The 24,337-nt window shown below is 41.1% G+C and overlaps 2 protein-coding genes across 4 annotated transcripts; one reads left to right on the plus strand and one right to left on the minus strand.

Annotated features, from left to right (window-relative positions):
• Positions 1-1,124: 1,124 nt before the first annotated feature.
• LOC121767469 (pyrroline-5-carboxylate reductase-like) lies at positions 1,125-6,285 on the minus strand. 3 transcript variants are annotated; one of them, XR_006043115.1, is made up of 9 exons: positions 6,152-6,285; positions 5,198-5,422; positions 5,022-5,070; positions 4,794-4,885; positions 4,631-4,703; positions 4,430-4,550; positions 4,249-4,354; positions 3,989-4,172; positions 1,125-1,594 (listed from the first exon to the last, which is right to left on the minus strand). XR_006043115.1 is itself a non-coding variant. In XM_042163738.1 (8 exons), exons 2-8 carry the CDS (start codon positions 5,393-5,395, stop codon positions 4,095-4,097), a joined length of 717 nt encoding a protein of 238 aa, XP_042019672.1. In that variant the 5' UTR covers positions 5,396-5,422; positions 6,152-6,285; the 3' UTR covers positions 3,735-4,094. The 3 variants fall into 3 exon arrangements, 2 of the variants coding, with proteins under 2 accessions (XP_042019672.1, XP_042019671.1); XM_042163738.1 differs by lacking the exon at positions 1,125-1,594 and having other exon boundaries at positions 3,735-4,172; XM_042163737.1 differs by lacking the exon at positions 1,125-1,594 and having other exon boundaries at positions 3,735-4,185.
• A 13,864-nt stretch (positions 6,286-20,149) lies between these two features.
• On the plus strand, positions 20,150-24,219 carry LOC121768059 (putative methyltransferase DDB_G0268948). Its single transcript, XM_042164401.1, has 3 exons — positions 20,150-20,252; positions 23,280-23,326; positions 23,574-24,219. The coding sequence occupies exons 1-3, from the start codon at positions 20,150-20,152 to the stop codon at positions 24,213-24,215; spliced, it is 792 nt and encodes a 263-aa protein (XP_042020335.1). The 3' UTR covers positions 24,216-24,219.
• Positions 24,220-24,337: the final 118 nt, after the last annotated feature.

Raw genomic sequence — 24,337 nt, forward strand, 5'->3', positions numbered from 1 at the left:
TCGCTTAGACATTTTTAATTTGTCGGGGAAAATATGTCAGATGCACGAATCCATGATTTTATACCCTGCGACATCCCCAACCCGTTGGAGACAGAGAAAATCATGACCAAACCACTCCTATTTCTGCTTAACAAAAAACGCCACATATTTGAAGCTTCACATTAATTTTTATGGGTATATATAGAATCAGTACAAACAATCCAGGAATCGTTCCTCAAACATACCTAGATGAAGGTTTAAATACACCAGAAATCGTGTAGCTCGATTTCGTTCGCTGTTGTGAGCGTATCTGGCTGCAAGTTTGTGGGTTGCTTCCGAAATCTCACAAAGGCGGATGGAGCTAGGGTTTTTTCGAATGGAGCGTGTGGAGAGAGTGGAGGGGGATGAGAGAGAATTGAATGGGAGTGAATGAAGAGACGGAAGATATCAAATCCCACCAAAATCGGAATTGCCAAATTCTTAGCGGTTCGACTCTAATCTGATTAGACTATTTTGCCCTCATAATGCATACAAAGTAGTTGTATAATGCAACGCGGAGGAAGATTCACAGAATCAATCTGAGCCGTTAATCAATAAGATCCAACGACTATTAATAAGAAGAACAAAGGATCTTAGGGATGAAAATGAGAATAATGCACCCCTATATATATGTGTGTGTGTGTGTGTGTATGATAGTACATGCAAATCGGGATGAGGCTGATAGATTGAAAAAGTTGAAATTTTGAAAAGTAAAAAATGCCCAATACTCTGCCAGGTACTACATCTCATATTTCTTTTAATACCAGATATAATATTATTTTTTGTATTACATCTGATATCAGGTAGCCAATTTGATATTATTTTTTGTATTTGATTTAGTCGTATAGTACATCTAATATTATTTCTACATCCTTTTCATAATAGTAACATTTCCAACGAGGTCCATTTAAGTACCCACCCAGTATATTACTCCTTACTAGGTACCATCAACTTTTTCTCGATTTCGGACTTTCGAATGAATACCCATTTCATACCCATCGAATATTGAATACCCATTTCCGCCATCGTTAATTTCATATTCAAATTTAAAAATCATTTTTTTATTCAAATCACAACATTTGAATCTTGAAACTTCAAAAATTTCATACTTAGAACATATAATCAAATTACATTGCTTTGAACACATCAAATCTTTCCCCAAGTTCACGCACTACAATTCTTCGCCAAAATTTTTTCCCAAACTCACGCACTGCGATCTACTTGTGAAAACCTACATTTTCAAACTCACCATAATGCCTACAAATGAAACTAACAACGAAAACCCAGCAAATAACACCAAAATAAAATCTTTCACTTTACTTCCACCTTCACAACGATTTTGAGATACTTCAGAATCAACTTCTTCCTTTACTCTAACCCCACCTTCACGCCGACTATGCCCAACCAAGTCAAAATACACACACTTCGAATAACACCACCGAAAATGCCTCCAACCTTGCCTTTTCTCTCGCAAACGAAGTACAACATTCCATTTTATTCCTTTCTTGCGTTGACAACGATTTTGAGAGTCGCTCTTTGCCGGCACATACATTTTTCGTACTCAAATCGGAGCCACCTACAAACCATTCCCTCCTCCATCAGCCGAGTTTTTAACGAACAACAAAGACATGAAGACAAAAAAACTAAACTAAGCCTTGCAGAGGGAAGCAAGAAGAAGAAGGGAAGAGAGATTTTGCGGAGGGAAGCAGAGGAAGAAGAAGGGATGAAAGATAGGTGAGAGAAGTGTTTTTACTGCATATTTAAAAGAAAGGCAAGAGAGAGAAATACAAAGTGACATCTACCTATGACACAACCTCCACAAATCAAATAATGAGTGAGCTGCCACACTCAAAAGTAAAATTATTGAAATGACCAAAATACCCAAATCCTCAAAAGGGTATTTTCATATAAAAAAAGAGCAAAAGGATCGAATTTGAAATAAACCCTTAGTCCAGGGTTGTCTGGCGATATTTTTAAAGTCCAGAGACTATGAGCGAGATAAACCCATAGTCCAAGGACCATTTTTGTAGTTCACTCTTTCTTCTTTAGTTTCTTCTTCTTTCTTTTTTCTTCATTTTCTTCTTTCTTTTTTCTTCTTGGTTTATGTCCCCTCCTTTTTCTTTTCTCTTCTTTTTCTTCTTTCTTTTTAATATTTTATACATACATCTAATTGCATTCATGATATAAATCAAGAATAATACACCTAATTAAATTAATGATTTAAAGTAATTAAATCAATTGAATATTTTTTATTAAATTATTTTATACTCATTTTATGGCTGAAACACCTAACTAAAAATATTCAACTATTTATATCATGAATACAATTCACAATTTAATTTTTATTAAAATTATATTGATTAGTTATTAATTTAATATAAAAAAATATAATAATAATAATAATTATTATTATTATTATTATTATTATTATATAATGATTCATAATTTAAATAATTATATTATAATTATTTATTAATTACTTCTAGTTTTTAGTATTATAACAATAATATTATTATAATAATTAAATATAATTATACCTATAATTATAATTAAGTATATTTGAATGATATTAAAAAATATATAAATTATTAATTTATAACACCAAAATAATAATATTAATATTGATTAATAATAATAGATAAAGAGTGAGGAGAATGAGAAAAGATATTATAATATCACTTTTGGTACTAGTTTTGTGTATGCCTAAAATATCCTCTATGACACAAATGGGAAAATATATTTGTTTAGAGGGTATTTTGGGGTGAAAATGTTATCAGGTACAAAAAATGAGATTTATAGGTACCAAAAACGATATAAAATAAAGATCATGTACCATTTGTGTGCAAAAGTGAAAGATCGGGTACAATTTATGTAGTTCACTCTTTATTTAAAATAAAAAGTGAACTTCAAAATTGGTCCTTGAAAAATGAGGTTCACGCGTTTTAGGCTTCTCAACTTGAAAAAATGAGGTCCTTGAAAACTTATTTTAATCTAGAGAGAAGAATTTTTTTTGTCCACGAACTTTGTCAAAGTATCAAATGTTAAGGACCAAAATCGATACATTGTCCAAAATTGAATCTTCTAGTTATATACTCCCTCCGTCCCCAAAGAATATACACTTTGGTTTCGGCATATGTTTTATGCAAAATTGTTAAAGTAAGAGAGATGTAGAGAGAAATTGTAATTAAAATATTATTAGAGGAGAATGAGTCTCACTTCATTGGAGAGAAAATGGTTTCCAAAATTAGAAAGTGCATATTCTTATAAGACGGACTAAAAAGGAAAGAATGCATATTCTTGTGGGATGAATGTAGTAAAAATTATGTACTGTACATAATATTATAGTTTCTTTGTCCATAAAAAATAGTCTCCGAATTTTTATGAGAAATTAATAAGTAAGAGAGAAGAATAAAAGTAGATAAAGTAAAAGAGATACTAGAAAGAAAAAGTAGGTAACATAATGATGAGACAGACACATGCACAGGATGAGTGCCATATCATCTTCTTTAGATGCAGCATCACACATTAAAAACAATTAATTTGATCACCAAAATCTATAACAAGTAAAACAAGAGAATCCAACATACATAGTACACGAGGCAATTCCAAACCTTTTCAAAATCTGCTGAGTAATATCTCAGTACATAGCAATTAGTCACTCGTCCAAATCAAATTCATGAAACAATTGGGAATAATCCATATTACTATAGCGTTAATTAAAAAATAAGAAGCACGAATGTAATATATATAAATATGCAGAGAATCTAATCTGAATTGTGAAATTAGCGCATAATTTAGGGAAAATAAACAACAAAAGCTGCTCTTTCAGCTCGAACATTCACAGCATTTTAATGTGATGCAGGCCTAATAGCTAATGTAATGAGTCCCCTAATATTTGTATGGTTTTTAGGAGAATGAAGCATAGAGAACATATACTTGTAATGTGGGGTAAAGGCTTTGCAAAAGTTACCAGGAAACCTAATTCTTAGAAAGCTCCTGGCTGCGCTTTGCAGCAGCGACGACCGCATTCATCAGAATTCCTCGAAAGCCTGCCTTTTCCAGCTCGTGAATCCCGGCTATGGTCGTGCCACCAGGCGACGCCACGTCATCTTTGAGCTGGCCGGGGTGTTTGCCCGTGCTTGTTGCCATTGATGCTGCTCCCAGTACCTGAACGATATTCACTCATTTTTGGCAAAGCAGGAAAAAATTTGAATCCCCATATTGATTTACCATTTGAGAAGCCAGACCAAGCGAGAGCTCACGAGGTAGACCGGCAGCCACGCCTCCATCGGCTAAAGCTTCAATCGCCAAGAAGATGTATGCTGGTCCACTAGCACTGCAATCCAACAAAAGATCTCGACAATCTCAAGGCCGCGATACACCAACACGTAACCAGTTCATACACGAGTACCTCAGGCCGGTAATAGCATCAAACAGCTTCTCCTGAGCTGTCCAAACTTTGCCAATTGCTCCAAATAAGTTACTGATCAATTCCCCATCTTCCTTGGTTGCTGCATCCCCTAGAGTAATAACTGTGTAGATAACTTTCTTTAGAACGGACGTATACACTTGCACGATACAGTGACAGAGAGAGACGAGGAGAGAGATATACCAGACGCAGCTACACCAACAGCAGCTGGGGTGTTGGGCATTACCCTAATGAATCGGCTGTGACCTGCCCACTCCTGAAAACGTGTCAAATGATATGCAGGTAAAGCTCGTTATAGATTATATACGAGTACAATAATCTAGCTCAGCAGTAAACTCTATTTAACCTGCAAATCTTTTAGCTTGACTCCAGCGACAACCGACACTAAAAGCTGCTTCTCTGAAAGGAGTGGCCTTAACTGCATCACCACGTCTTTCACTACATATTCGAACAACACAAGGAAACAGAGAGATTAGAGGAGCAGGGAATGAAAATGAAAACGGATATCAATCAGCTAGCTACCAATTCCATCAAGTAGAATATAACAACAACTGACACCGGGCAGAGAAATTACCAACTTGAGGTTTCACAGAGAATATAACTACATCGCTATCTTGGACTACCTGTCTTTCAGATATTGCGAAAAACAGAATGGAGTTACGATGATGAAGTTTCACATTTCACTCTCTCGTTCAAGAAAATGAAGGGCAAAGTGGAAAAATACAAAAATTCAAGCACGAGAGTGAGCACCTGACTATTCTGATCATAGACTTTGACTCCAAATGATTCAAAGACAGTACGCCTCGCGCCAAGATGAGCAGTCCGGACTTGGGAAGCCGGCAAAACCCCTGAACTGACAACACCTCTGGCAATGCTCTCTGCCATTTTCCCAGCTCCAATGAAACCAACCTTGCACGATTCAGTAGGAATTGGCATAATGTTGGCCATTCTGACTATGATCTCAGCAAAACCAACCTAAAATGTTCACAAAAATAGGAAAAAGTCATGAAAATCATGGCACTATTAACACATATTGTGACAGAATAGAGTAATTGTGTAATCGAGACAAACAGAAACGTAAAGAGATACAGATTTACGTGGTTCACCAACGTTGTGTTGGCTACGTCCACGGGCAGGAAAGGAGATCAGATTGTTTTCGGATTATAGAGTTATGCGCCCTACTTCTATGTAAATAGTCACACGAGACGGGCTAGACCGCCGTTTGGCTAGCGGCAAACATTACAAATTCAAGGCATAGTAACAAAACGAACGGGAATCAAGAAACATTACATTGGATTCAATATGCCATAAAGAAAACATCAAAACCTATGCCAGCCACCAAATCAAAGCATTCACAGCCATTACAATAAACACAACTAGTTTCTAACTATCTTGCTGATCATTAAATCACAATCTAAAGGTAGAGAATTGTAGAGACATTTTAAGACCAACATAAACCCCTATGCTATTAATTGTTCATAAAAACCATCTTTTTTTCTGCACTACACATTTAAGAACAAATAAAACCTCAATCTTGAATACTTCACAATTAAAAAAAATGGATCTTGAGTAGAATAATGACAAAAAAAGATGGATAAAATGGACATCACTCTAGAGCAAGGTCAAGGCAGTTATTCCTTTTGCAGCGTAAGAGATTGAATAAAAATTCAACTGCCAATATGCGTAATTGCAATAATACTTAACTCAGAAAAAAGGAAATCAAGAATAGATAGATGCCCTTATAATTTTGTAGGGCTATGGACAGCCTTTGAGCTCCCACAACCAGCGTTTTAGCTCCGGCGGAAGAGGGTGACTGAGGTGAGTTATGGAGTGTGAAGTTGTCAATCTGATTTTCGTATATTAACATTTCGATTTATACAATAGTAGTTTAGAGTGTCCACGATGGTGCCCGAAGGCCACCAAAGTTGGCCCGCCACCAAATGTGGCTCTCTATGACCCTCCACAATGATAAAACCCAAAAACAACAAGGGCTACGAAATGTGGCCCTCTCGAAAATAAAAATCAATTTATTTGTTTTGTTTAATGATATTTTTTAATTTAATTACAATAAATTTAATTAGATTAATAATTTAGAAAATAAACATAATTTAATAAAAAAATAAATTAAAGACAAATTTTCGTCGTATTATAAATAGAGGAAAATTATACAACAAAATTTTTTAAAAAACACTACAAAAAAGACGCCACCGCTTCCTACTCGGTGGCGTCATCGGAATCCGGCACATCTTCTTCACCACCTTCGTTGCTGCCGCCACCGCCCCCATTGCCGCTAGCTTCGCCCGTCTCCGACCCTTCGGCCCACCCCAACTTCGACCTCAATCTAATAATGAGGTCGTAGCACATCTTCTTGGTGAGAGGGTCTGTCGACTTCTCGTACAAGGACAAGTTATCCCCAAGTTGCTTCATCATCTGCACCTCCAGTGTTTGAGCCAACGCCGCGGTCGGTGATGGGCGCGGTGCTGACGCGCTCGCAGCAGAGACTTGAGATGCGGTTCTAGCTTCCCGGATGGCGGCTTGTTGGCCCTGCTGGTGTTGGCGCCTCGACATTGTCGACGGGGGCTCCTCCAAAACATCGTCATTCAGGTCGAATGCACGTGAGTCGCTACCACTGCTGTAGGTGCCGTCGACACCGAGTTTTGTCCGCTTCCCAGTAGGACCCGTCTCTTCATCGCAGACCGCCTTGAATTGAGGGGAGTCTCAGAGAAGGATATATTCATTCCAGTAGGTGAACTTGGGCCAATCTTCAGTATTATACAACTGAAGCGCTAACGCCCGTATGTCGGCTTCGCTGCGGCCGCTTTCGGCATTCTGGAGTTATCTCTCGTATATGCTACTGAACCTCTTCACAGCTGTACTGATCCGGCCGAACTTCTTCTGGATCTGGCCTTCATCACGCTCGGCAATGTCTTTTGGTTTGAAGTCGTTGTACACCGTCAGGACGCGCTTCCAGAAGCAAATGTCGGTCTGATCCGTACCGATGACCGGATTCGTTGTGACCGCCTCCCAGGCCCGCACAACAGCAAGGGATTCATCGTCGTTGTACGGGACCCCCCGCCGAGCACCACCGCCGCGCCCGCCGCCTTGGCTGCCGCTTCGGCCGCCGCTTCTCTGTAATGGTTTTTTTATTCTCAGTAATGGACGATTTATGATCTGTAATGTAAATGTTGGCTGAGCAGTTTAGTTTAAGATTGACTGTGATTTAATCCACCCATTGGAACATAATTCACCCTTATTCCACATATCTCACAACAACTTATTTCACATAACTAACTCAATTACCTAGAACAACCGTCTCCGCCGCAGCCGGGCCCCTGCTCTCCGTCTCCGCCTCGCCTCCCACCACCGCCGCCATTTCAGCCTCGGCCACCGCCTCACCCCCCACCACCGTCGGTTCGGCCACCCCCGTCGTTGGCCTCCACCTACACACTACGGGATGTCGGGGTCTCCGGTGTACCCATCAGGCCTACAACTGTTCCCATGTGAATCTATCAGATTCAGACAGAGGAGACTGGGTGTATTGGATTTGAGAGGATAAGAAGTGCTGAGACGGGTTGTTGATCGCGTTCATATTCGGCCGGTAGTCATCGAACCCCGATTGTTGGCGAACCACGTTCCTCTGCTGATGGGAGGATGACTAAACCCGGTATTGGGGCGATTGTGGACTCCACATCTGATTTGGCCGGTAGTCATCGAACCCCGATTGTTGGCGAACCACGTTCCTCTGCTGATGGGAGGATGACTGAACCCGGTATTGGGGCGATTGTGGACTCCACATCTGATTTGGAGGGGGGTTGGATAGACATGCCCACCGGTTCCGGTTCCGAACCGGAACCGTGGCCTTTTTCCCGAACCGGAACCGTCGGAATTCGGGTCGCGGTCCGGTTCCGGTTCAAGATATTTCGAACCGGAACCATCACCGAACCGGCAGTTCCGGACGGTTCAGAACCGGCGGTTAACCGGTTGAACTGCCGGTTCGGGCGCGTTTTTCAAGGCATGTGGATGGGGCAGACCGGCGGCAGCTTTTCAGCTGAAAAACCGGCCGGTTCAGGCGGTTTTTGGGTCGTGAACCGCCGGTTAACCGGCGGTTAACCGTGAAAACCGGCGGTTAACCGCCGGATCATGGGGTTCCGGATGCGGCGCGAGAAACGAGGCGACATGACGCAGCTTTTGCAGACGGTTTCGTTGACCGAACCGGCGGTTTCGTCCCGGAAACCGGCGGTTTTGCCCGGAAACCGGCGGTTCCGGCGGTTTTCCGCCAAAAACCGCCGGTTTTGCCGATTTTTCAAATTTTTTTTTTTTTCAAATTTCAAATTCGAATTCTTCCATTTTCCCCCCCATTTTTATCTATAAATACCCCCCTCTATCCTCATTTACATTCACCCCACTCTTGTGTTAATAAGAGTTTCTCTCTTCAATCTCCCAATTCTCTCTCTTTGTCTCCAATTTCTCATTTGTGCTATTGTGCTTCCATTTAATTACGCAAGTGCTACTCTTATTACGCTTTACGCATTGTTATACACTTATACTTGTTCCTGTAGTTCTATAAGTTGTCTTCCTTTCTCAATTGCTAAAACAAAAAAAAAATATTATTCCATATTTCTACATTTCTACATAGCAATATGTCTTCATCCCGAGAAGGTCGTGTTGATAAGGGAAAGGGAAAGGCCAAGAGGCCATCTCGGAGATCCGTTATTGATGAAATTTCTCAAATGAACATGGATGAGTGGCAGGTTAATATTTATTATCTACTAATTTAATTAATTTTGAATTACATTACATTATTGTTCATAATTTTATTTTGTATTTACAATACAAATATTATTTTGTAGGCTCGAGAAGAGCAAGATGTGGCACATGCTATTGCTCTCTCTCGCTCTCAATCCCAAGGCGATGCTTATGTTGGTACCGGTAGTGGTGTTCCCGGTCGCGGTGCCTATTCCCAACAAAGTCCAACCCCTGTGAATGTTGATGAAGACGATGATGATGATGACGACGAGGAGGAGGGGGAGGAGGTAGAAGAGGTTCAAGAAATGCCACCCCCACCACCACCAAGGAGTCGGCGTGGTAGTCGTGGTCGTGGACAACCTCCTCAACCTCCTAGACCAGCTGAAAGGTCTTTAACCTCAAACATCATGGTGAAACATTTCAAGAAGGTACATGATGGTAACGATCCTAACACTTATAATGTGTATTGCAACTATTGCGAAAACGTATACACATTCCGAAGGGGTGGAGGATACGGTACATTTACCCGTCACATGGAGAAAGCGCATCCGGTCGAGTTTGGTATCGCTCCAACCCAAACTCAACTCAACTTTCAACATGGAGTCGGGACCGGGAGTGGGACGGGTTCATCCCAAACATCAGGTACGTGTAGCAATACTCTTTTGAAATATGATCACAAAAATGCTCTTAATGTGATGTCTAGATTTGCCGTTATGAAACATTTTCCATTCAATGCTTTTGATAACGATGCTTTTGAGTCGAGTATGCGGCAAGTTTATAATGCCGCTGCAAGAAAATTGAGTCGAACTTCAATGACTCGGGCCGTTGTTCGACAATGCTTGGAAAAAAAGGCGCAATTAGGTACGTTTATTATTAACTTAGGGCATAAAGTTTCTATTTGTTCTGATGTGTGGACTGATTGTTTTTGTAAAAATTCGTATATGGGCATCACTGTGCATTTCGTTGATCACAGTTGGACTTTAAACAAACGTTTGATTGCATTTCGGGAATTTCCCGCACCACACACTGCACAAGCAATTGCTCAATTGATCATTCAAGTTTTGAATGAATTTCAATTGATCAATAAAATTTTTTCAATTGGTTTTGACAATGCTAGCGCTAACACTGCTAGCATAGATGAACTAATCAGTGCATGTTCTCCTGTTATTGATGGCAAATATTTTCATGTGCGATGTATTGCCCATATTTTGAATTTGTGTGTTCAAGATGCGATCGATTTGTGGCAAAAATATGTTGATCCTATTAGAACTGCTGTGAAGTTGATTCATAACAAAGCTCCTATTGGTAGAGCTTGGAAGAGATATTGTCATAGTAAGCAATGCAGGTACACCAACTTTCGTTTGGATGTTTCAACTCGTTGGAACTCGACATATGATATGTTGGAGTCGACTTTGAACCACATTGAGTATTTATGTGATTTTTTTAGAAGTTGTCCTCATGTTCCTTCTGATTTGATTTTGATACCCGCTTGTTGGGACCACAGCATGGATTTATTTCGATTATTCCGCGCTTTCAAAAATGCCACTGTTGAGTTATCCGGTGTTTATTATCCTACTTCTGTGCGCGTTTTGGAGCATTGCATGTATGTGGCAATTGGTTTTAAAACTTGTGTGAAAAATACTCAATTCATTGAGTTGAAGGCTATTTTGTTTTACATGGTTGAAAAATGGTTAAAATATTTTTCACGTATTCCAAATGTGTTTTTGATTGCAAAATGCTTGGATCCAAAGTGGAAGTTGCATGGTGTTTATAAAATTTTAGACATGTACTATGGTTGTTTGCACGCTTTGGATTTTTCTCAACTCCGCGAAATGGGCTTGACAATAGGAGAATGCTTCGAACTAAGTATTCCGGATGTTGATGAAATCAAACTAAGGTTAGATAGTGCACTTCGTTCTCTCTACGCGGAATATGAAATGCGGTATAACACCGCTCACCAGGTACGTACTCCTCCTAGTCCGTCTACATTTGATTTTGGTGGAGGGGATTTTACCAATATCATGATCGATCCCGACGTAGTATCACAATTGTCGGCGGTTGTGTCCTAGACGACAAAAGGAGCAATCTCTCCGCCAAGAACATGGAAGCCACTATGTTACTTGACGATTGGGCAAAGGCGGACATGAGAGCACAAGAGCCGGATTTCGACTTCCGTGTAGAGAGTGATGGTGAAGAATTTTCTTCCGATGGCGATGACGAGGTCAGAAGCGAGAGCGAGAGCACTCAACATTAGCAATGAGTCGACGGGGGGCGGTGAACGGCGAGCGCAGCCGACCAAAAAGGTAAACAAGGTAAGAGAACTACGTGGGCTTTGATTCCTCAATAAAATTGTGGATACGTAGGCACCTCAACTTAAATTTGAAAAGTTTAACTTCGAAAGTTTAAGTTGAGCTCAAGCCCTTTTCAATTATTTTTTCCCCCTCATTTCATGTTTTTTTATTTGTAATTGTAATGTATCGTTGTTGCGGCTAAGTTGTACTTGAAGATCATTAAAATATATTCCCCATTTGATAAGTATCTTATTGGTGAAAAAGTGGATATCTTTGGGGCAGATGGTACTGGAACACAAATTTATATATGAAATCTGGATGAATGGGGATCAGATTATAGTTTAAAATGGGAAGCTGGGTTAACTGGCCGCCAATGAACCCAGCTTCCCATTTTAAACTATAATCTGATCCTCATTCATCCAGATTCCATATATAAATTTGTGTTCCAGTACCATCTGCCTCAAAGATACCCACTTTTTCACCAATAAGATATTTATCAAATGGGGAATATATTTTAATGATCTTCAAGTACAATTCTTCTCGGAATCAACCATTTTTTCTTGCAAAATGTTGCCCACTTTCTAAGCAAACACATATCAGCACGCCATATACACATTGCTGCATTTCTAATAGGGGCAATTTGATCTTCCAAAGCAATCAATGCATCTCGAACACACATAGTCAGAACATTATTCAAGCATCTAGCATGGAAAAAATCAGAACAAACTATCTATTAGTGCTAATTTTTTCCATGCTTGAATAATATTCTGACTATGTGTGTTCGAGATGCATTGATTGCTTTGGAAGATCAAATTGCCCCTATTAGAAATGCAGCAATGTGTATATGGCGTGCTGATATGTGTTTGCTTAGAAAATGGGCAACATTTTGCAAGAAAAAAGGGTTGATCCTAAGGTAAGAGAACTACGTGGGCTTTGATTCCTCAATAAAATTGTGGATACGTAGGCAACTCAACTTAAATTTGAAAAGTTTAACTTTGAAAGTTTAAGTTGATCCCAAGCCCTTTTCAATTTTTCCTTTTTCCCCCCCATTTCATGTTTTTTTTATTTACCTTCCGAGTCCCACGAGGAGACGACACTTGTAAATTATATTATATTGTTGTATGTTGTTGTATTGTATACTTATGTATTGTAAATTGTAATGTATCGTTGTCCGTTACAACTCAAAATCAATAAAATTTATTTCATTTTCTCCTTATTCGTCTTATTTGTGCTTGAATTATGCATTGTCTTGTTCCGATTTATTGTATAAAGCCAAATTTCAAATTTAAAAAAAAATAATAATAATAATTGAACCGGCAAAACCGCCGGTTCGAAAACCGGAACCGCCAAAACCGCCGACCGGAACCGCCGGTTTTCGAACCGGAACCGTGAAATAGCCTCACGGTTCGGTTCCGGTTCCGCCATCGACCGAACCGGAACCGGCGGTTCCGAACAGGAACCGCCGGTTTGTGAACCGTGGGCAACACTAGGGTTGGACTCGATCTCCACGGTTGGGAAGATGGGAAGTTGCCGTATCTCGAGTCTCCATATCCCGGGAAATCACCATCTCCACCTTCCATTTTTGATAGGATTAAAATTAGGGTTTTGAAGGGTATAAAATGGAGTGGGAAGAAATGGAAATAGAAGTGTAATATTTATAAAAGAATTTTCGAAAAAAAAATAAATAAATAAAATTCGGTGGCCGAGCCACCAAATCGCGGCTCTCTGCAGTGGTGGGCCGCGGCTCACACGGCTGAGCCGCGTGAAGGCCGCGGCCGCAGCTCTCTTTCGGTCCTAGGCTCTCAGCCACACTTCGTGGCTCTCTGCAGTGGGGGCCGCGCACCCGAGCCACCATCCGCGGCTCCCCCACTGTGGACACTCTTAGAGTGTCCACAATGGTGGCCCTCAAGGGCCACCAAAGTTGGCCCGACCACCAAATGTGGCTCTCCTGGGCTCTCCACAATGGTAAATAACAAGGGCCACGAAATGTGGTCCGCTCCAAAATAAAAATTAATTTGTTTGCTTTTTTTAATAATATTTTGTAATTTAACTACAATAAATTTTATTAGACTATAATATATGATATTTATAATTTTAATTAAAATAAAATAATTTGGATTGTAAATAAAAAAAAATTCACAACCTAACCAAAAAAAAGTTTAACAAGAACTTCGTTGCATTATATTAAAATGGGAAAATTATACAACGAAATTTTTCTAGTTTAAAAACAACAACCCGAAAACCCATATCACTCTGTGGCGCTCCTTCTACGGTTCCAGACCTCTTCAACCAAATCAGCCTGCAGTGTTATATGCGATATTTGGCTCCGCATATCGGTGTACCGCTGGATCAAGTATTCATTAGTACGTGGTACACCCATATGCAGGGGCTCCATGACAATACCCGAGCTCGAACTAGCATCATCTTCCGGTACCCATCGCTCTGCAGCAAATCCTTCGTCAGCTATTATCATATTGTACAATATGATACATGCAGTCATGATGTTTGAGACATCATTTTCGTGTCATTGTCGAACCGGGCACCGTATAATGACCCATCGCGCTTGGAGGACACCAACAACTCGCTCAACATCCTTCCTAGCACCCTCTTGTTTTTTCGTGAAGTAGGTTTGCATCTGCCCAACGGGTTGTCGGATCGACTTCACAAACACGGGCCAACGAGGGTATATCCCATCGGCCAAATAGTATCCCATGTTGTACTGCGTGCCGTTGGCCATGAATCTAACTTGCGGACCCTCACCCCGGCACTCGTCATTGAACAGGTAGGACGATCGTAGAATGTTGATGTCGTTGTTCGACCCAGCGACACCAAAATACGCATGCCAGATTCGCAAGCGGTAGTCAGCAACAACTTCCAGGATCATCGTGGGATGTCGGCCTTTGAAACCAGAAGTGAACTGCCCCTTCCAAGCCACCGGGCAGTTTCTCCACTCCTAGTGCATGCAATCGATGCTCCCCAACATCCCTGGAAAATGATGTACAGTCCCATGCATATCAATCAGTCTCTGGCAATCATCGTCTGTTGGCTTCCGTAGATACTCCCCTTTGAAGATATCCTTAATGCCCCTACAAAACCGCCTCAACGTCTGTAGGGCAGTGGTTTCGCCCATCTGTAGGTATTCGTCGAACATGTCAGCGGGCCCGGCATAGGCAAGCTGCCTAATTGCCACCGTACACTTCTGATATGTCGACAAGCCGGGTCGACCGGTGGCATCATATCGCAAGTTGAAGCACTTGAACCGCTGCGCCAAACACGTCGCTATATGGACGAAGAGTTGTTGCGACATTCTGAATCGCCGACGGAAAATCTCTACCGGATAACGGGCGTTCTCGCTGAAGTAGTCTTCCATCAACCGACGGTCAGCCCCGGCATGGTCACGGTCGATATACCGCAGATGATAGAACGGCTGAGGGACTGCCACCGCCGCCGCCGCCTCGTCAGCTTCATGTTGCACCTCTGCAACCAGGTTTTGGAACTCCAGATCTACCGCTTCTTGGTACCGTTCATCGTCGGAATCCATATTTCAGAAGTTGAATTAAAACAGATTGGAAAGATTGGAAAGAGCGGTGTTTGAATTAAGGTAGAAAAATGGAGGGAAAATAGTGTGTATTTATATAAAAAAAAGAAGCAAAAAAAAAAATCGGTGGCTGGGCCACGAAATGCAGCCCGCTGCAGTGGTGGGCCGTGGAACACACGGCTAAGCCACGTGAAGGCCGAGGCCGCGGCTCCCTCTCGGCTCTCGGCTCCCAGCCACCATTCGTGGCTCTCTGCAGTGGGGGCCGCGCACCCGAGCCACGGGCCGCGGCTCTCCCACTATGGACACTCTTAGGTAAATTTGGATCGAAATACAACTCCTATACTCCTAGTTTTAAATTTGTGCACAAAATAATTTTCGAAATGAATTTAGAAAACCAAAAGTGAGGAATGATTAAACATATATCACTATCATGATTGTATTTCTCACAAAAGTATCAAGTGTATAGAACTCATCCGTCCACAAAAAAATTATCCAATTTGTGGATGGCGCAAATTTTAATAAAAAAGTTGATGAAATAAGAGAGAATAAGAGAAAAATATAGATAAAGTAAGAGAGATAGGAGAAAAGTAGATAAAGTATGAGAGAAAAGAAACAGTGGAAAATGTATAAGAGATAAATTTCTACTTTTTAAAATGAGACTATTTTTTATGGACATTCTAAAATGGCAAAATAAGACTATTTTTTAGAAGGAGTACTATTTTGGTTGTCCATTCAAAAAATAAGACTCATCCATAAATAGAAAAATATTCATATTATTTTTATATTTTTACTTATTTATAATGTATTTATTTATCTTTCATTTCTTATACTTAATTCATTTTTCTTATTCTCTTTTATTTTATTAATTTTTTATTAAAACCGTATCATTCATTCATAAGACTATTTGTCAATGAAAGGTTCCGTCCCAACTAATTGAGTCGCATTCCTTTTTGGGATGTCTCAACAAAGATGTCATTTCCCTTCTGACAAAAAAACAAAACATCCAATCACTCGTACTTTATATCATCATCTACTTTACTCTCTCTTTATTTCTCCTACTTTTTTATCTTTTCTATTTTATTTTACTTTCATTTAATTTATTCAACACAATTACTTAATTTCCGTGTTCAAAAGTTTTGTACCAATTTAATTGGGACGGAAAGAATATATAATATTCTTAACAGTCCATTCCTTAAGTAGAGAGATAAAACAATCTTAGTGTAATAAAAAAAACATGGGGTCTATATTCTAACTCAAAAAGAAAAAGAAAAGTCACTCTCCACTCCCTACTCTTAACTCTTACTTGATCTTTTCACTAATAATAGTTTCATTTTTTTTATTTTAGTTTGTCCGTAAAGTTTTGGTTTATTTTTACTATAAATGATAATAGGGTCTCACATTTGACTAGCTTACTCCAATAGTCCAATTCACATTTTATTTAAACCTAATATATACAAGTGAGACTCATATTCCACTAATTCTTTTTCACTCACTTTTCTTAACACTTCTTAAAACTTGTGTCGCTAAGAAATAGAACTCCTAATGACGAATGGAGGGAGTACCTTTCAAAACTTGGCCTTCACATAATCACAATAATTTAGCAAAATAATCAAAAATAAACGAAAACTGAAAACTTTATTGAATTTATTTGTGTAGTATAAATATTTTTATAAATGGTAAGTAACAAAATCCAAAAAAAGCATATTACCACTACCGAAAACAATATCATATGGCAAGGGGTTGTCAATGCGGCCCACAAATCGTGGGTTAATCCGAATAACCCGCTAAATTTAAAGGGTTAGGTTTGAAAATTTCTAACCCGATAAAATTATAATCCGATTAGCCTGCAGGCCGCAACCCCAATAGGGCTAACCCGAAAACCCGATGGGCTGGCCCAAAACCCGATAAAATTTCTATTGTTCTATTTGTTTAACTCATAATTGACATTTCATTGATTATTTTTATAATATAAATTACTTAAAAAATAGCCTTCAATTTTGTACTATAAAATAAATAAAAACTTCAAATTTACTAAAAAAAATTAAAATTTTTAAACATGCTTTAAAATATCTTGAAATAAGTGTATGTTTTTTTTATTTATACAAATCGTGAATTAGTATTTGATTATTTTTGAGTTTATTTATCATACTTTCATGTTTTACATCTTATAAATATAATTAATTTTCATCATTATTATTTGATTGATCGTATGTTAACTTTAACGACTGTAACCTGATTAGCCTGGTGGGCTAGCCCGAAACCCGAATCTTTAGGGTTAAAGTTGAATTTTCATAACCCGATAAAAATCACAGCCTAAGAGTGTCCACAGTGGGAGAGCCGCGGCCCGTGGCTCGGGTGCGCGGCCCCCACTGCAGAGAGCCGAGGACGGTGGCTGAGGGCCGAGAGCCGAGAGGGAGCCGCGGCCGCGGCCTTCACGCGGCTGAGCCGTGGGGTGCGCGGCCCACCATTGCAGCGGGCCGCGTTTCGTGGCTCAGCCACCGAATTTTAATTTTTTTTTGCTTCTTTTTTTTATTAAATACACCCCATTTTTCCTCCATTTTTCTACCCCAATTCAAACACAACTCTCTCCAATCTTTCCAATCTATTTTAATTCAACTTCTGAAATATGGATTCCGACGATGAACGGTACCAAGAAGCGGTAGATCTGGAGTTCCAAAACCTGGTTGCAGCGGTGCAACAGGAAGCTGACGAGGCGGAGGAGGCGGCGGCGGTAGCAGTCCCTCGGCCGTTCTATCATCGGCGGTATATCGACCGTGACCATGCCGGGGCTGAACGCCGGTTGATGGAAGACTACTTCAGCGAGAACGCCTGATATCCGCCAAAGATTTTCCGTTGGCGTTTCAGAATGTCGCAACAACTCTTCGTCCATATAGCGACGTGTTTGGAGCAGCGGTTCAAGTGCTTCACCTTGCGATATGATGCCACCGGCCGACCCGGCTTGTCGACATATCAGAAGTGTACGGTGGCAATTAGGCAGCTTGCCTATGCCGGGCCCGCTGACATGTTTGACGAATACCTACAGATGGGCGAAACGACTGCCCTACAGACGTTGAGGCAGTTTTGTAGGGGCATTAAGGATATCTTCAAAGGGGAATATCTACGGAAGCCAACAGCCGATGATTGCCAGAGTCTGATTGATATGCACGGGACTGTACATCATTTTCCAGGGATGTTGGGAAGCATCTATTGCATGCACTGGGAGTGGAGGAACTCCCCGGTGGCTTGGAAGGGGCAGTTCACTTCTGGTTTCAAAGGCCGACATCCCACGATGATCCTGGAAGCCATTGCTGACTACCGCTTGCGAATCTGGCATGCGTATTTTGGGGTTGCTGGGTCGAACAACGACATCAACGTTCTACGATCGTCCCACATGTTCAATGACGAGAGCCGGGGTGAGGGTCCGCAAGTTAGATTTATGGCCAACGGCACGCAGTACAACATGAGATACTATTTGGCCGATGAGATATACCCTCGTTGGCCCGTGTTTGTGAAGTCGATCCGACAACCCGTTGGGCAGAAGCAAACCTACTTCGTGAAAAAACAAGAGGGTGCTAGGAAGGATGTAGAGCGAGCTTTTGGTGTCCTCCAAGCGCGATGGGCCATTATACGGTGCTTGGTTCGACAATGGCACGAAAATGATGTCTCAGACATCATGACTGCATGTATCATATTGCACAATATGATAATAGCTAACGAAGGATTTGCTGCAGATCGATGGACACCGGAAGATGATGCTAGTTCGAGCTCGGGTATTGTCATGAAGATGATGTCCCACGTACTAATGAATACTTGATCCAGCGGTACACCGATATGCGGAGCCAAATATCACATACATCACTGCAGGCTGATATGGTTGAAGAGGTCTGGAACCGTAGAAGGAGCGCCTTCTGATTGATATGGGTTTTCGGGTTGTTGTTTTTAAAGTATAAAACTTTCGTTGTATAATTTTCCTATTTTATTAATATAATACAACGAAGTTCTTGTTACACTTTTTTTTGTTAGGTTGTGAAATTTTTTTTATTTACAATCCAAATTATTTTATTTTAATTAAAATTATAAATATCATAAATTATAGTCTAATAAAATTTATTGTACTTAAATTAAAAAATATTATTAAAAAAAGCAAACAAAATTAATTTTAATTTTGGAGAGGGCCACATTTCGTGGCCCTTGTTATTTTTGGGTTTTACCATTGTGGAGAGCCACATTTGGTGGCCGGGCCAACTTCGGTGGCCTTCAAGGGCCACCATTGTGGACACTCTAATTAGCCCACACTTGATTGACCCGCAATCCAAGTATTGACCCGAAACTCGCTGGACTGACCTCATTGACATCCCTAATTATGATATATAAATGCATAATATTGATCAGTATACATCACTTTCCTTAATGTGTTGATACCTAATTGGCTAACTAACATAAAAATAAATAAAAAAAACTAGTTTTCTCATATTTTTGAGAAAAGATGAATCAATTCTTGCCAGTGTTCTGTGGTATGATGAAAGGGATTGATTCCTGTAAATTAACATTTTGCATTGTGTTCTAACAATAAGACTGTAACAATTTAATAAATTGAATTTTGTGTAAAATATTTCCGTGAAAAATAATTAACCTTATATTTAGTGCAATATTCCGTCCATCTCAAGTTATTTAAATAGTTTCTTTTGATCATGAAATTTAAAAATACACTAAAATCAAATTAAATATTATAAAATGAAATAAACAATACTATTAAAAATGCATTAAATTAAAATTATATTCATGGATTATATTTGCATAATAATGCACTATGTAGCATAGCATTTGTCTTTTTCCTAACTCGACATTATTTTAGTTGAAACTGTGTAAAAAGATAAGGAGATGGAACATTTGAGGATTGGTAGCTAGCATAAAGAGGAACATCAACTAGGATCAGTACTTATCGAATAAAGAAAAGAAATTAAAGCATGCTTCTCTAGCAAAATAAAATTTGAACAAAAATATCCACCTCATGAGAAAGAAACGAGCACGAATCTTCCTCTTCAAAAAGAATCAGTCAAATAGTAATTGTCTATAAATATGTGCTCAAATCTAATCTACACAACGAAATTAAGAGATAGAGAGAGAATGGCAGAATTATTCGTGAAGCAGGCAAAGGAGTATTCAGAGAGTAGACCAACTTACCCTCAACAATTATTCGATTTCATAGCTTCTAAGAGCATCTCCAATGCACGGATGTCTCACTCGGACATCCACTAGCACTTCCCAAAAACACCTTCTGCCACGTCACTAGGACTTCTCATCCCATTGTCACGTCACTAGGACTTCCCCTGCACAATCCGCTTTTCCCATCGCCCTTCCTGCTAGGACTTCCCGCAATAAAAAAAATCAAAAATTCACAAATAAAGCAATTTACGTTTACGGAAATAAAATTTCAACACAAATACGAACGGGAAAAATTAACAACTTCATTAAAAAAAACATACATGATTCGAAAAAAAAAATTACATAGTAATAAAACAAAAAAAATTAATCACATCAACGTCAACCCCTCCACATCCAAACCTCTTCGATAATATCGTGCTGAAGTCGAACATGGGCATCTGTTTGCCGCATGTCGGCAAATGCACGCATCCGCTCGACCTCTCCATGAGGTACCCCATATTCACATTCGCGGTGGCCACGCCGTGACTTGGACCTGCACCCGTATCATCTTCATTGGTCCACTGAGTCAGTTCCGCAGCTTCATTTTCGACAATCATGTTGTGCATTATGATACATGCGTACATGACATCGCCGATGTTGGGAATATACCACTGCCATGCAGGACCCTTCACTACCGCCCATCGACTCTGGAGCACACCAAATGCCCGCTCCACATCCTTGCGCGCTGCTTCCTGACGGCTCGCAAAGTATGTCTTCTTTTTGTCCGAGCGGATGCTTGATTGTCTTCACAAAGACGGGCCAGTTAGGGGTGGCAAATCGTGCGTGTCGGGTCGTTATCGTGTGGACATGATAACGACACGAACACGATAACAACAAACACGAACACGACCCGTTAAGAAAACCTCAAACACGAACACGAACACGACACGAAACCCTCAGACACGAACACGACACGAACCCATTAACGACACGAACCAATTCGGGTCAACACGACACGATAACAACACGTACACGAGATGACACGATAACGACTCGATAACAACACGACCTGATAACGGTTAAACCTATTAAAAATGAAAATAATAAGAATTAATAATATTAAAATATTATTTGTTAACGGATAACACGAACACGACACGAACACATATTGTTAACGGATAACACGAACCCGACACGAACACGACACGAACACGACACGAAATTTTCGTGTCCTTAACGGGTCGACCCGATAAGGACACGAACCCAATAAGCTCTGACCCAAACCCATTATTTTAGTGCCGGTTCGTGTCGTGTTATCGTGTCGTGTCAAAAATTGCCAGCCCTACGCCAAATAGTATCCCATATTGTGCTGGTTGTCGTTGGCGATGAAACTGATGGCGGGACCAACGCCATTGCACTGAGCGTTGAACAGGGGCGACGACTGGAGAACGTTGATGTCGTGTTCGACCCGGCGACTGCAAAATAAGCATGCCATATCCACAGCCGGTAGTCAGCTACAGCTTCAAGGATCATCGTGGGATGCTTGGCTTTGAAGCCGGTAGTGTACAACCCCTTCCAGGCGGCGGGGCAGTTCTTCCACTCCCAATGCATACAATCTATGCTGCCCAACATCCCAGGGAACCCGTGCACCGATCCATGCATATCTATCAGCCTCTGGCAGTCTTCGGGGCTCGGACTCCGAAGATACCTCTCCCCGAATATCGCTCTCACGCCCGCGCAAAAATTCTGCAGACACTCGACGGCTGTCGACTCGCCAATGTGGAGGTACTCGTCGAACATGTCGGCCGCGCCTCCATACGCTAGTTGTCTGATTGCGACAATGCACTTCTGTAAGGGCGTGAGTCCGGGTTTGCCAACTGCATCCTCACTGATCCTAAAATACATGTATCTTTTCTCTAAAGCACCCACGATATGCATAAACAGCAGACGATGCATCCTAAAACGTCGCCGGAATAAGGCATCCCCAAAACGCGGCTGCGGAGCGAAGTAGTCCTGATACAACCGAATATGTGCAGCACGGTGGTCACGGGGTATTGTAGTTCGACAACGGATCGGCCGATGTACAGCCGCCTGCTGCCGCCGCTGCTCCCTCTGGTGTAGCAGCCTATCTATCGCACCTTCCACAGCGACCTCCAATTCATCCTGGCTATCACTGTCACTAGCGCCCCCGCCACTATCACCCGCACGACTACTAGCCATTCTAGATATACTTGAAAATAGAGATGTAGAGAGAGTAACTTGTTAACACAAGTGGTGCGAATGAAATGAAGTTCAACGAGCCGTATACATAGAGTTTTAAAAAAAAATTAATACCGGACGTCCGACCCACGCCACAATAGCGGACGTCCGCCCGCCCGTCGCCCGGACGTCCGAGGACATCCGACGTCCTTACGGGACGTCCGTATCCGAGTTGCTTCGTTACAATGGCGGACGTCCCGGTCGCCCGTCGCGGATGTCCGACCGGACGTCCGCCATTGGAGATGCTCTAAGAGCATCCCATCGCCACTCTCCCGGGGCGGACGACGTCCGTGCTAGCGGCGCGACACAGCCCCGACCGCCTCTGTGCTCGCGCCAATGGCACGACCCTGCTCGATAATAAGAGCACGTCCGTGCCCTGAGCATGGCGACATGGCAGCGTGCGATTGGCCTTTGTAATTTCCTTTTTTTTAATCGAAAATAATACCAAAAATTAAAAAAAAAATCGAATTCCCAAAAAAATATAGCTGTTTATTACCGTTTTTTTGAAATTTTTTTGAATTTTTTAAAAAATTGTTTTGAATTTTTAAAAAAGAATTTAATTATGTAATTTTTAATTTTTAGGATTTGAATTATGTAATTTTAAATTTTTTAGTAATTTGTAATAGTATTTTGGGTATTTTTAATGCATTCTAATATTGTGGAAATATTTTTATTTAAATTGAATAATAGAATGGTTGAACCCCTGAGCATGTCCTTGCGGAAGAGCATGAATGTGGATGTTATGCTCTTGAGGAAGAGCAAGGAGTAAAAAATGAATAAAAGTGGGTCTGGGCCCACTTCCATGCTTTTGCCTAAGAGCATGGATGGGGATGCTCTAAAACCCATTCCTACAATCTCGCCTGGGATGTCGGAACCGGCACTGGCCAAGCCGCCCTGTCTGTAAGTATTTATTGATAGAAATTCATGAATTTCATTCTAAATAGAAAGAGGGATCCATAAGATTTATATGCTGATTTCAGTGTTATTTTAAGTGACGCGAAATAGTGTTCTAGTTTGAATTGGCATCAATTACTTCCTTTCTCTCTACTTTTACTCATATAAAAAATGACATATTTATTCATAGAATTCTATTACTAGTTGAGTTATCTGCCCTATCACACATACGCTAATTGTGATCATCGATCAGCTGGCTGCGATCTACAACAACGTCATCACCACCGACACGAGCCCAGCGCAGCTCGAATTGGCAGCGCCGCACCCAAACATAACCTACCGCTGCACCACCACCGTCGTCGCCATGGACGAGCTCCAGACGAAGGTGGGATCGCAGTCCACCTTCGATCTCGTGGCGGTCGCACAAGCCATGCAATGGTTCGACCGCCTGGCCTTCTACGACCGGGCCAAGTGGCTCCTCAAGAAGCCCGGCGGCGTCCTCGCCGCCTGGTGCTACACCACCCCCGAGGTGGTCGCCACTATCGATGCCGTCTTCCACATTTTCTACACCGTGGATTCCCAACCATATTGGGACTCCGCCCGGGGGGCTTGTGGACGGAAGTATGAGACAGCCGAGTTCCCGTTTGAACCGGTGGATGGGCACAAGGACACTTGGCCGGTCCCGTTCAATGCGGAGAAAGAGATGGATTTGGAGGGCTTTTTCACGTATTTGAGGTCTTGGTCGGCATATCAGACAGCGAAGGAGAAGGGGGTGGAGCTGCTCACCGGTGATGTGGTAGACCGGTTCACTGCGGCCTGGTCCGGAGATGGCGTGACCAGGAAAACTAAAGTTTTCCCGGTCTACCTCAGGATAGGGAAGGTCGGTTCATCATGATACAACAAAGCCCAAATTTGGTTATTTTAGTATTTGGTTTTTGATGAATAAAAATGTTGTGCGATTAACATAAAATTAAATTAATGAAATTGGTGTCTAGTTTCTGGAAATTGTGATTGGTT

This window comes from Salvia splendens, chromosome 15, assembly GCF_004379255.2.
Source record: "Salvia splendens isolate huo1 chromosome 15, SspV2, whole genome shotgun sequence".
Lineage (NCBI taxonomy): Eukaryota > Viridiplantae > Streptophyta > Magnoliopsida > Lamiales > Lamiaceae > Salvia > Salvia splendens.

Excerpts from the sequence above, each read along its gene's own strand:
- LOC121767469 (XM_042163737.1), bottom strand. The coding sequence starts at position 5,395 with ATGGCCAACATTATGCCAATTCCTACTGAATCGTGCAAGGTTGGTTTC. Across the intron at positions 5,071-5,197 it reads TCTATGATCAGAATAGTCAG|GTAGTCCAAGATAGCGATGT; the intron begins GTGCTCACTCTC and ends TCTGAAAGACAG. Across the intron at positions 4,551-4,630 it reads TGTTGGTGTAGCTGCGTCTG|TTATTACTCTAGGGGATGCA; the intron begins GTATATCTCTCT and ends TTATCTACACAG.
- LOC121768059 (XM_042164401.1), top strand. The coding sequence starts at position 20,150 with ATGGCAGAATTATTCGTGAAGCAGGCAAAGGAGTATTCAGAGAGTAGA. Across the intron at positions 20,253-23,279 it reads TTCTAAGAGCATCTCCAATG|ATCTCGCCTGGGATGTCGGA; the intron begins CACGGATGTCTC and ends CCCATTCCTACA. Across the intron at positions 23,327-23,573 it reads CTGGCCAAGCCGCCCTGTCT|CTGGCTGCGATCTACAACAA; the intron begins GTAAGTATTTAT and ends ATCATCGATCAG.